Source organism: Manduca sexta, chromosome 16 (genome assembly GCF_014839805.1).
Source record: "Manduca sexta isolate Smith_Timp_Sample1 chromosome 16, JHU_Msex_v1.0, whole genome shotgun sequence".
Classification (NCBI taxonomy): Eukaryota; Metazoa; Arthropoda; class Insecta; order Lepidoptera; family Sphingidae; genus Manduca; species Manduca sexta.
Window position 1 is genome coordinate 6496075 of NC_051130.1, and position 13565 is coordinate 6509639.

Genomic DNA, 13565 nt, shown 5'->3' on the forward strand with positions numbered 1-13565 from the left:
GTTCATAGTACCCATTGTCTACCCAAATTAGTAGCCATTAGCCAGCCCGATTGATTATTGGTAGTTTATTGAGCATGTTTAAACACCGCTCCGAATTGCTCGTTGACATTGCCCCACATGTTCAATTTCACAGATGTCCATCGACCTACATATAAGGTTGTGATTTGTTGTCGAGTTGAATCTGAGAGCCCTTAATTTTGTCCCTTAGATAATGTTTTATTGGATAATGAAAAGCTTGAACTAAACAAATTGATATATGTTTTGATATTGTGTGGAGTTCGATGTTCTATAGTTTTGATCATTCCCGACATCAGCTAATGGTCCATATTATCCGATTCCTGCCGACTTTCCTTTCTTAATTTATGTAATATCTAATTATTATTACAAGGACATGCATACCGCATTTATGCATATTATTAGTACTTATACGATGTGTCGGGTTCTCTTTTGTAAAATTTTACCCTTCGCGACTGGTACCTGAATATCTTTTAGGATTTTTGATTAGTTACTTATTTAATAGTCATATTCCTTCAGCTACAGCAACCTCCAAAAGATGGCGCTGTTTAAATCATCTAAAATGTAACAGGCCAATAAAAAATTTTCTGCCAATATACTTGTAAGTAGCAAAAGTATTCGAGCAGTAGCTATTTATAAGGGCGCTTGTCTGACGTAAACGACTTAAAGAATTTTAATCTCGTTAATCATATCTGAAAAATAGACTTCGACAGGAGCTTTTTTAAATAATCCGCTCGTCTCAAACTACCAGACTCAAATAAAGTGGTTACAAAAGATAATTCCAATGAAAGACATTAAGTCTCATAATTGTAAGTAATATTATAAAACAATAAACTTTATGAGTTTATGTTTGTAGTTTTTTAGTGAAAGAGGAACAAACATAGTATATACATCCATATATCCATCCATCCTCACAAACTTTCGCATTTATAGATAATATTAGTAGGATGTATACATATATAACCATTAACCATGTATGTCACAATTGTACTGAGAAGGCGGTTAATTGATATTCTCACATTATTTTGAATACATAGATCAAGGCAACTGAATAGATACTGCCGTGGGTTTACTATTTCGGAAGTTTCCTCGTATTGGTTTCAGAGTACGTGCTAACCTTCGTTGTTGGGATTAAATAACAATTATAAGGAAAATATTATGTATTACGGTTGGGAAGGTACGTGTTTGTGACTTTAAATACACCGCCGTTAGAAGAAACATAAATAAAAAGTATACAAAATATCTATATGAATATTTTATGTTCGTTATTTTTCTGCCATTTAGTTATACCATTGTTGTGAACTCTTAAAAGGATTGTGTTCATAAATTTTAGTGTATTGAAACGTTGAAAAATATTTACAACTTAGTTTAAGTTACGTTACGTAGTTAGTTTAATACTAAATACCGACATAAAAACACATACAATGATAGTCATTTACATCAGTCATCCGCCCCTTGTCGACGAGCGGGGCCGCAACGTGTATTTTTCACTCAAGTTTTTCACATCCAGCCCGTCAGTAAATAATGATGTGAATATAGCAGCAGGAAGAAGTTTTTAAACAGATTGTTCCAATTTCAAATTTAACATTCACATCGAAATGTGTAACTTATAAACGATCCCAATCTCAATCTTCAAATCGTTTCAGAATTACCAATCAAAATAGCTCATTTGTAACACATGTCAAAAAAACTTTGTTCTAATTGGTCCTTTTGAGATAGATTGAAAAAACGATGGGGATCGTTTATCGAAAATGGCGATTATAGAGGATAAAAAAAAATGTTTTTTTGTTACTCACCGGTAATCCAACTTCTGTGGTTGTTGATTGTGCATGTATATGTGAGTGTTTTGAACATGCTGTTAATATTCTGGAACAATAAGATTTTTATATTAACATTGCTATAAAAACCACGCAAATATTACAATAATCATTCATTAGCATTATAGTTTTTCCAAATAATAAATAACCTACTTGTGGTTAAAAAGGTTTATGAGATATACAATTTTAGATGTGTTTTTTTATATTTGTGCGGTAAAGTGACCCGACTGCACCTGGGCCCTTATTCTGTACGATAGTGTAAACGCGTAACGCGGCCGTGTCAAGTTATCTCCGAGAAATGTGCGTGGAATGGTATTCTGTAAGACAAATTACTATAGTCCTAAACATGACGCGTTGTGTTACGTGCTTGTTACGCACTGTCAAAATAACGTGCGGGATAGAGAATAAGGCCCCTGATGGTAAGTGGAATGGGGTCCAATAGAATGTCAACTGACGAGAGACGATTATGCCGGCCTGTTGGAACCGTATATACACAAACTTGCCTCGGAACGCGACACACTTACGTTGATCAGTGTGGCCGATTTTAATATCTTGTGTACGGTGGTAGGTATCAAGATAATAAATTTGCTAAAACGGTAGAGATATGAAATAAAACGCACCATCATTATTCATTATTTTAAAAGACAAAGAAATCATGGAATATTAACAACACAATTCTTGTGCATAATCTATTTCTATATGAAACAATGTTCTACATAAAAATACGATTTGAGAATGCTCTCAAAACTCGCCATTCACCTATATGGGATATCGTGCCCTAAATTCCACGGCCTATATGAGGTGTACATTCAGAGAATCAGTCGGTCCCTTCTCTTAATACCAGTTATTAGGGCGTATGGCTGGAATAATTTATGTTTATCTGGTAAAGTATTCGTATATGACGAAATCAATTGTTTCCAAAAATATTTCGCTTTGGCTTTGTTTGTGAACAAAGCGTTGCCTTCATATGGTATGCGAAGAATTTTGAAGTTTCAATAAATGTCTCAGTCGAAAGCATTGTTAAAATATTTTTCTTCTTTTGAACTCTTAATTATATGTCTAGAATCGGTATCATCTTTTGCTATAGGTATTAGATGACGAGTAGTAAAGTTTTAATTGTAATTTAAACCTTGGTACCCATCTGACCTCTTACGTTTCATACTTTTCTTATTCATAATTCATATTTTATTATACACATCTCAAATCATCAACAATTTAACTAACAATAAGTTTCTCTAGTAAAACATTAATGTCAACAAAATATTTGAACCAAATCCGAACCACATCTTTTATATTTTTAATAAACATGTCATTTTTATTGATAATGAGAGGAGATTAAGAATCAACCCAATATTTATGTTATTGTGCTATCAAGTGAAGATGTTAACTCATAATTGTATCTGAAATATTAATCCGATTATAGTGAAGATCGGATAAATACAGAACATAATGTTTTAGATGATAGTATAACACAAGAAGCTTGTCATTCATTTTATGGCTTATACTCTAAACCGCACGCATAAATTACATCTAATTTAAGTGTTATTATATTATGGCAATATAGCTGAATATAACTAAAGGATTTAGTTTTAAATTGTTTTTAGTAATCTTTGTTATGCCATTAGTAACCCACGTATTCTCGTAAACATAATACGGTTTGAGTTTATGTGTTCTTCAGTAGAATGACTTATATCATAAGGCATTGAAGCTTATATATTTTCTATGTTATACTTAATCGGATTTAGGTCGAAAGAAGGATGTCATCATTCCAGATTGACTATCAGAATTACTCATTTTGATTTTTTACGATAATTCGTGCAAAACGTATTGATATAAGCACTTTGATCTTCAGACTCGTTTCAAAGACTTTAAGACAAATACTTATAGAAAAAAAAAATTACCACATCGTCCTCGTTCCAAAAGCAATGCTCAGGAATGCAGGGCATTGGTCTATAAATACACCTGTACCTTGAAACTTTCTAGATTACATTTATCAAATACCAGACCAACGTCGTGAGTTAATTAAATATCATTTTAAAGCAAGCAATAACATTATTGCTAATGCACAATTAATAACAAAACAACAGAGCCCTTAATAACCTATGGAAGTGTCAAATAATTATAATTTCTCTCACAATCGACGGCTGCTCTTTATGCCGCCGATAGGAGCTCGTGTGAATACAAAACAACCGATAACATCGAATAGGGCTCAAGCTTTAAATGTTTTACAATTCCGTACCACAAAGGTCCCGGAAAGATTTAGCGTGCTGATTTTGGTGCATCCTTCTCCATTAATTGTTGAGTCATTGCAAATATTTGAACGAGAGGATGAAATATCATACTTTTCCATATATTTCGATGGTGATCCATGACATTATAAAAAAATCTTTTTTAAAATATAAAAAATATTTTGGACTTTTTAACACTAAGTTGCACCTTCTTTTTAAGCATACATTGTATTCGAAATGGTTTTACTAAAATGTTTTATTCATCAGATTACAAGTTCGTTTAAACCATGCGAGACGTTTCAGACGAGAATAAATTCACTGAAAGCAACGTTTACTTGCAGACTTGAATATAGTTCTAACGAGATACTATAGTTCATTTTATAAATCTCAAAGGAAGTCCAAGTAAAATCATGGTCGGGACCACCCTTGAACAATACCGTAATCCTATCCAGCCTTTGTTGGTTTCTATCATTAAATTTACTCTTATCTTTTTGTAAAGTTTGCATTTGAATATTTGAAATAGCTCTGACTTCCGCGTGCTTTGGATCTGCTGATTCGTTCGCCAGATTAGATAGAAGTTTACATACATATAATATTTGTAACACGGTATACAGAAGGCGCGATTGTCCATTAAAATTTATTACCTTTACGTTGTTTACGAGTACGGCTTGCACGAACATCCGTCTTAGGCTTTGCGGCAACTATTGTGCATTACAACTTCCTTGATGGTAAATGAATAATTAAGCGTGCGGTTTAACGCTAAATAACTTAGAAATATCATTTATTAAGCTTAGGCAAAACATGATCAAAGTTGTTGGATATTATAAATTTAACAAGATCTTTCTATTTCTACGTATTTCTTCCGCGTCTGTATCAAAATAGATATTGGACGAATAAATAAAAAAAATATATATTATTATTATAATCAATAAATAATAATAATGACTGAGAGAATGATTCTCATTAGCTGTAATTATCCTGACGCCCTCCAAAAATGATTTTAGATTAGCTTGTCCAAAAACAGTAACTACTGTTACAAAATTTTCAATTACGTTATTTCGTGACGAATTTATAATTAAATTGATATAAGTTACTATGATCAAATATTTCCCCATCGGCTTGTCTACAAACAAAATAATAGGCGAACTCTATAAAGCACTCCGCTCTATTATGCAGTATTCATGAAACCAAGACTGAGATTTATCAAACGAGTCATTTAGCTAGAATCGTGCCCACTTTGCCATTCATGGCGTGTCTGGATAAAACGAGAATGGTGTTAACGAATTTTATCTGTGTTTCTATGTATGTAATGACATTGGAATTTTTCAGTGTAACATTGCCATGTGTAAAAATAGGCCACGTTAGGTACTGAGGGAGTGTCGAGTCACGGTTGGATAGCCACTGTGGCCAGTTGCGTCAGCGTCGCATCGACACGAACTAATCTGACGATAAATCACCCGTTTTCTGGATCGGAATGAGATCACGGGCTCAAATATATTCCAAATGAAAGACGGCGCTAATTGGAACTCTTTAATACTCGTATCCAGAATGTTCTGAGTTTATGTTTTAATTTTGTTTATTGTAATGTAACCACTGGGTGGTCGGAATCTCTTTACGAGTATGACAATGCAATTGTAAAATTTATAGATTTAGGAGATCTGTTTAAAACCGCTGCTGTACACATCGTCGATCATTCACTGATCCATTTATCATATAATTTGTCTTGTTACGCAGTTTACTTTGAAGTATACTCAATTTTATTGAATGTTGCAAATTGTGAGTCAATTTTGTTTATTCGTATTCAATAAACATAAAATGACAATGTTAATTTTAAAGGCTCTAAATAGTTCTATATTTGTTAAAAATTTGCATCCTTTGAGGCAATAGACAGCAAATTGTAAAAAATACTACGTCATTTATTATTTGTGGTCAAGTTATTTGTATTTGTAATTTCATTAAATAAATCAAGAAACCTTTATATTTGCATTCTGCACAATTATTAGTACATAATTTTCTTTCTTAAGAATAAGCAGAAAGCTTTAAGCCTCTAATCAAAATATAAATATGTAAATTTTATAAATTATCAATAGTTTTTTGTTCTATCATAATGAATTATGCAAGGACAGGTTCAAGTTCAAATATTTAGTTCAAAGGTAAACGGACGCCGGCGCCGGCGCATGAGTTTTACAGACACAGGCACGGAGCGAGAGTACTGTTCGAGGGGTTAAGGCCAAGATTAGAATGTTAAGTTATGCTCGGAATTATAATTTCCAAGATATCAGGTCTGCTTTGAACTCAGTTTTGCAAACATAATGTTTGAAATGTGGTTTGTCTTGATGAATAATTATATTTTGTATATAATCTGTGATTTAATTTGTAAATCGTAAATCTAGATTTTTTAGACATTTAATCACTTTGACTGGCCCGGTGACGTAGTATTACGTGCGTAGTACACCTACCGCTCTGAATTCTCAGATACGAATCTCGGGTAAGGCAAAGTGGTATCAGTCCGAAGACTGGAGTTTGATTCCGATACAGCGATATGGTCGCGAACTATCATGGGACCAGGTGGAGAAAGTGGATTCACTGTTACCACTTCGGCGATTTAGCGCGTGTAAACTCACAAATATCTTTCGACATAATATAATTATGATAACCTAAGGAAGGTAATATATTATCGTCTTTGTTACACAACACAAATCAAATAGGTATTCGTAAATAAGGAACTCATTTGTAATTCAAGACCCTCTGTTTAAACATCTCAATACACACCTGCTTAAAGATTACATAATTGAAAAGTAATTAATAGGCCACACACGATTAAAGTGATCGCTATATTTTTAACGGCTATGCACTTAGCAATGACATTGATGATGAGTTCCGGGCACCAGAGTAGCGATGATGGATCCTACTTCATTCAATCAAAGTAACCGTTGCTTTATTTGTAGATGTAAGTGAGAGGTAGAAATAAGTTATATAAAAAAAATATATCAGCTCTATAATTATTATAATATCTCTCTGCTGGGCGTGGGCCTTCTTTACTTGTGAGAGGGTTTAGTTCCATCACGCTGACTTAGTACGGATTGAGAGACTTCATATACCCACAAATTGGTAAACAGAACTTAGGCATACAGTTTCCTCAAGATGTTTTCCTTCACCATTAAAGCGAGCGATAATTCACAAAGAATACATACGTAAATTTAGAAAAGTTAAAGGTGCATGCCCTTGTGATTTGAACCTGCGGACATTCGTCTTCGAAGTCCGTTCCACTCCCCAACTAGGCCGTCGCCGACTATTGAATGGCGTTGTGTTTATTTTGATGAACGATAGAGACTTTAATGTGCTTATTATGTTTCCTATTCCTTTCGAATTGTATATAATTCAAGAAACATAAATAGGTACTTCCAAATTTTAGAGTAAATGATACTGTAAAATACCAATGTGATAGTGTTTTGTTTTTATTGTTTTGAATGACGAGACCAGCTAGCCGATCGCCTGATGGTATGCGATACGACCGCCCAGAAACAGTACAACAACCATCCAAGACCCTGCTTTATAAAAGTATTGTTTGGTAGTCCACTGCGTTCGACATCCTGAGACAAGATGTTAAGTCTTATTATGTCCAGTAGTTACACTGGTTACAATGTCCTCTAAAGTGGAACACAACAGTGACTACACACTGCAGCTTGGAGGCAGACATAGACATTGCGGTGGTACCTATCTAGGCGGACTCTCACATATGAGCGACCTCCCACCATTTAAAATATGCGATTCAATTAAGACTAATAAATAACTACGAATATTTCAAACATCACAATTTGTAACACCTTAAACAAACAGTAATTTATATCACACCGAATTCGTTTAAGCACATAACATTATTTGAATTGAAATTTATGTTACCAACTTCTAACTTATACTGTAATTGGATTAAATACTTAGAACGCGACATAAATTTACGACACGAAAATGCTAATGGACGGGGTCATTTGTATAACACGGGGCGCCCGAATTTTGAATGAATTCGATCGTGTAGATAGCGGCTTTTGTGTAAACTGCTATAAAAATAATTGGGGCAATTTATCTTCATATTTATTACAAAATTGGGGGGTTGTAGATGATGTGAATGGGCGTGCGTTGAGCTATTTCACGGTCCAGTTTCGAGGGTAACACCTGGAATCCTGTTTGATAGATAAGAGATTTATGGGTTACGGACCATTATACAGGGTCATTTTGACATCGCGTTACTAAATAAAATCACATACTTATCTACTTAGAAATAACACTTTACAATAAGTTACTTGAGCCGTAGATGTAAAAATAAAAAAAGTGTAAGTTTCGAGCAAAATAAATATTAACAAAAAGTAATTATAATTTTACGCGCCCTAAAGCCACTACTACTACGCTAAGATAATTCGTTGCAGTTGCAATATCATACTTTCAGTCAGAAATACACCCACGCAAACGCCATATTCGCATTAAACTACAAAATGGTCAAAAATAAGAAAACTAAAACCAGGATTTTTTGGGAAAATATTAATTATTAATGGATGATTTTTGGCATAATGTCAGCAAAGGTGAAGACGAGTATGTGGTTTCATGTAGTAACGCAATGTCAAAATGACCCTGTATATGAGTTGTTGGATTAAGTTTTATCCGGTAATTTTCATTAACTATTGTCAACGTCTTTTACAAGTAAAAAAATCGTCACTATGCACGTACACGTATTTATCCACGATGGGGTGAGCAGAGGTGGGTGTTCGCGGGATAAAAAAGCGTGTGTCTGTGATCGTTGTGTTCCATCCCACGATGTGATAGGGGGTAAGCTTATCGCCATATCGGACACAAATTTCAGACTTCGGGCTGATACTGAATAGAAAAACATAATATTATGGATACACACATATACACGGTATTAGTCTTTTAAATATAATTTAAACAAATTATTGGATTAATCGTTTGATTGTATATATAGGATACTTTTTATCAAATATCATATTTTTATTTACTTTATTTTATCCATTTCGGGCTTAGTCGTTTGATGGTATCGATATTTTTTTATAGAATATCATAATATTTATTTATTTAATTTTTTTCGGGGTCGGCCTATTTCATAATTATAATTGACCATCAACCAAAATGACCTGTCATTTCCGTATTCGAAAATAAGCTTTAAATAATTATTAGTCCAAGACCCGGTGTATCAATGACTAATATAACTATCACTACACACTACTATTTACATTTTCACTAAAATTTGAAGACCATCCACCAAATTAAGCTCCTTAAAGTACAATTTATTTATTTTATTTTTTTATTTAGCTGACTAGCCAACAATTATTTATAGCAATACAATTTTCAAATGGAAACATATAACTTATACCTAAGTGCAACAATTTCTTAAAGGCTAGTTCCACATACACAAAATAGGTCAATAATACATTAAAATAAAATTAACAATAAATACTCATACATTTTACATACATACATAACATCACGCATTTTATCCCCGGAGGGGGGTATGCAGAGAAACGCAACTAGGGCACCCACTTTTCGCCAAGTATGTTCCGTCCCATGATGTGATAGGGGGGCGAGCCTATCGCCATATCGGGCACAAATTCCAGACTCCGGGCTGATACTGAGCAGAAAAACCCAAATATCACTTTGCCCGACCCGGGATTCGAACCCAGGACCTCAGAGCGCTATTGTACCGGACGTGCAATACAACTACGCCACCGAGGCAGTCATACATTTTTGTTACCAAAAATTACTCATAAATGAATTAAAAAAAAATCAAATTTCGTATTGATTCCCTATACACTACGCCTCTCATTTACGGACCTAGAGTAACTAATGCGTACTCATCGTTATAAAACTGAAAAAAAAAAAACATTGAAATAGACCTTTGTATTTGTCAGAATGTTTCTTGACATCAATCTATTTACAGAATTCAACGTAAGTCATTTTGCAAATGCGACAATAATGGTTTCTTCAAATTCAACAGATTCCGCGTATATTAGACATCAAGGTTAAACGATTCATTAGAAAGTATAGCGCAAGTTTGATTGCTTCTTACAGAACACCAGGAATTAATATGAAACATTTCTTAGTGCAATATTATAATTCTTTAGTTATTAATGGTTAGGTTTTTGCAGTCGGCAAGTACGAAGGAAATAAAGTTAATAGATATAAAGGCAATAAAAACGTTATTAGTATAAACGACCAGGAAGAATATTGCTTGTTGAAGCTTGTTACACAATTCAATATGGACCAATTACTAAAAAATAGTAATGAACATCAACAAGTTACATCAGTTAATCAAAGAGACGAACCTGCCTAGACTTTTGTCATCAAATGATGAAATAAAGAGCAATGTGTTTAATTATAAGTACATTCTGATCATCTCAGAAGTAAATCTGATTACATAACTTTTAGAGCCTTAACGTGATGACAATTTTGAACATCAACATTTTTAAATAGAGATTACTTATTAGTTCGAAACTAAGCCTGTTGAAACCGTAGATCAGTTACAACTTACAATTATCATACCGTTACAACTAATGCGGTAAAATATAAAGCAATTTTCATGACTATTCTCAGTGTCATATGTGTTTAAGGGATCGAACTTCTTAGACATTTCATTTGTTTAATCTACTTGTATTGAAATTGGTAAAAGTTTTGCTAGTCAAATTATTTATTGGCAACAGTTTTGTGTGTATATAACTTACTCTATTAACTATTTATTTTTAGTCATCTTCGGTAGAGCCAGGTGAGCTGTAAGGATTATAATATCAGCCCTGTATTATATACTGTCCCACTGTTGGGCACGGGCCTTCTCTACTACTGAGCTGGCCACGCTGGCCTAGTTCGAATTGGCACACTTCATACACCCTCGAAATTCCTATAGAGAACTTCTCAGGTATGCAGGTTTCCTCACGATGTTTTCCTTTACCGTTAAAGCTAGCAATAATCCACAAAGGATTATTCGACCGAATGTCAACCCTGCAAAGTCACAATCAACAAACCCCCATAAAAACACATTTGCCAACTCCACGGAACCAGTTACAATTAAAGCGCGCTCCGCGAACTTTTTACACTATCACTAAATGAACCACTTTATTTTTTATTTGCAACACAAAGTGGTTGTACAGTTGAATGATTTACAAACCGTGGGCATGATGCAATGATACGTGACATCATGTCAATCTGTGCCGTCGAATATGAAGCCACTCCTGTGGAATAACAACCGAGTTTATATCGGTCACGCGCGGAGCCATTGTGTTAGCTAATTGTCATAATTGCCAAGCTCAGCTTTAGTTATGATTGAGTAATCGTATTTAAAAGCTATGCATTTTCATATATTTAAAGTGATAAATTGCTGTTTATAATTAGCACTGAATAAATAGGTATTGTGTTCCATTCCAACAATTATTACATTTTAGTTAAGTTAAATGTAATAAATAAACGATAATGATGTCTAGTTAAAACCATGAACCAAAATTAATACTAACTTAGTAAGACATAGACAAAAATATCTTAATCTTGCCTAGTTAATGTTTTTAGAGGAGGTCCATCATTTAGCATCTAGAGATTTCTCGTTAATATCAATTTATATTTAGGTGTCATATTTCTTAATCAAATTATATGTTATCCACAAGTAGCTAATATGTTTGCTCGTAGCAAAAACCATTTTATGTTTTGTAATCATAACACATTAGTGCAAAGCTCAAGTAGAAACAACTTGCCAAGTCCCAAAGTTCATTAAACTTAAGTTTTTGCCCGCTTTATTTCACCTTACCTGCTAACCGCGACATCACGCACTTGGCTTTTTATCAAACATTTTTAGTAAAGGAATACGAATTAAGTTATACTTTATTTCATTTTAAGTAAAGTCAGGTATTTATAAAAAATATTGTATAGATAACCATTTTGGTGTTAAAAGATGTTTTACAGATAATTTTGTTGCGGTAACGAATCGGGTACAGACTGCGATGAAAAAGATAAATGATTTTCACGTTTGCAAGCGATAGACCCGTAACAAATAAACTTGGCCCATTTACAGCTTAAAATTTATGGAAGGTAAAATACAGCTTTCACTGGGTTTTAAGACTTATAAAATAACTTTTTATAATTATTGTTTTGTATTGTATTGTCATATATTCTTGGTTGCTTACGTAAGACTTTTTTCAATAATTTGTTGTTTGTCATAAATCTAAAGGCAAATTACCTTAATTATAATTATAGCAAAAAAGTGCACTTCGAAAAAAGTTGGAATCATACTTATTTTATACCAAACATATTATTATAGGTATTCGTTATCTATATATAAATACGTAAAGAAAAACTTTGTACCTCGTTTTAAGTACATTACGCGCACGCGGCACACTTATTCGATGGTCAAATGTTTACCATTAGTTTCTTTAATTGTAAGTATTATATTTTACGCTAGCAATTGATATTGCGACTCGTATTATCTTGAAAATTATTACGGACGAAGTAATAGCCAATTACCAGCCACCACTCCTTAAACAACTTACGGTTTAATTAGATACTACTTACCGGTTAATATGCACAACTTTATTATCAAAATACGCAAACTTTAGCTTGAATGGTTTGGAATTGACGGTGTAAATAAAATTTGTTTATGAATATTACTATCTTATGCTCGCGACACCGCGTGTGCGAAAGTTTTTCTGGGATAAAAGTCCCGCTCTATATTTTCCCCGGGATAAAAGTTAGCCTATGAGCTCTTCCAGACTATAATCTATTTCAGCGCCAAATTTCATCCAGGTCCATTCAGCCGTTCATGCCTGATTGGGTAACAAACATACATCCAAACTGTCGCGTTTAAACTCTAATATTGGTATCGAAGAATACCTACTTTTAGATTGAATATTTGTATCAGAGATTTGATTCAGAAATTAATATTTTTAGTAGGTGGAAATTTCAAATTTCAGAATTATAATTTTTATATCGTTATTAAAATACAAACAGCCCCGTTAAAGTAATTGCCTATTTTTCAAGGACCCTTAAGCTACAACTCTGTCATTTATGGTGTCGAGTACATACATAATCGTGCTTACGATGCGAACATTTTAATGTGAAATATCAGATAAAAATTTGTTCCCAAAAATATGTACAGATTAATTCATATTTATATCAACGTAAAATATTTTTGTGGAGTACATAGATTACTGTTTTTGAACTAATGGTTATCATATGCTTTAAAAATAAAAGAATAAGGTTCAGTTTACATAATGTTTTACGTATACGTCAGAATATAATTCATTGATGAATAACCATGAATAAAACTGAATAGTACGTACATCCTTACTAAACTCTATGCAATGTCTGACCTAGTAATACAACTTACTAATTTCTATCCTATAACAAGGGATAGCAAAGCGCTTGGTTATCGCACTGTTCTACAACTCACTTGTCAAAATAAACGCAGCGTAGGACCATGGTATTAATTTTTCATTGAACAAAAACAAGTTTGGTTTGA

The 13565-nt window shown here is 33.4% G+C and overlaps 1 protein-coding gene across 1 annotated transcript in view; it reads right to left on the minus strand.

Moving 5' to 3' along the window:
* The window catches only part of LOC115444755 (ADAMTS-like protein 4), a 136120-nt gene that overhangs the window by 75123 nt on the left and 47432 nt on the right, over positions 1-13565 (minus strand). The window contains exon 3 of the mRNA XM_037439102.1: positions 1812-1881. Coding sequence (XP_037294999.1) covers positions 1812-1881 — 70 coding nt within the window. The remainder of the gene's footprint in view (positions 1-1811; positions 1882-13565) is intronic.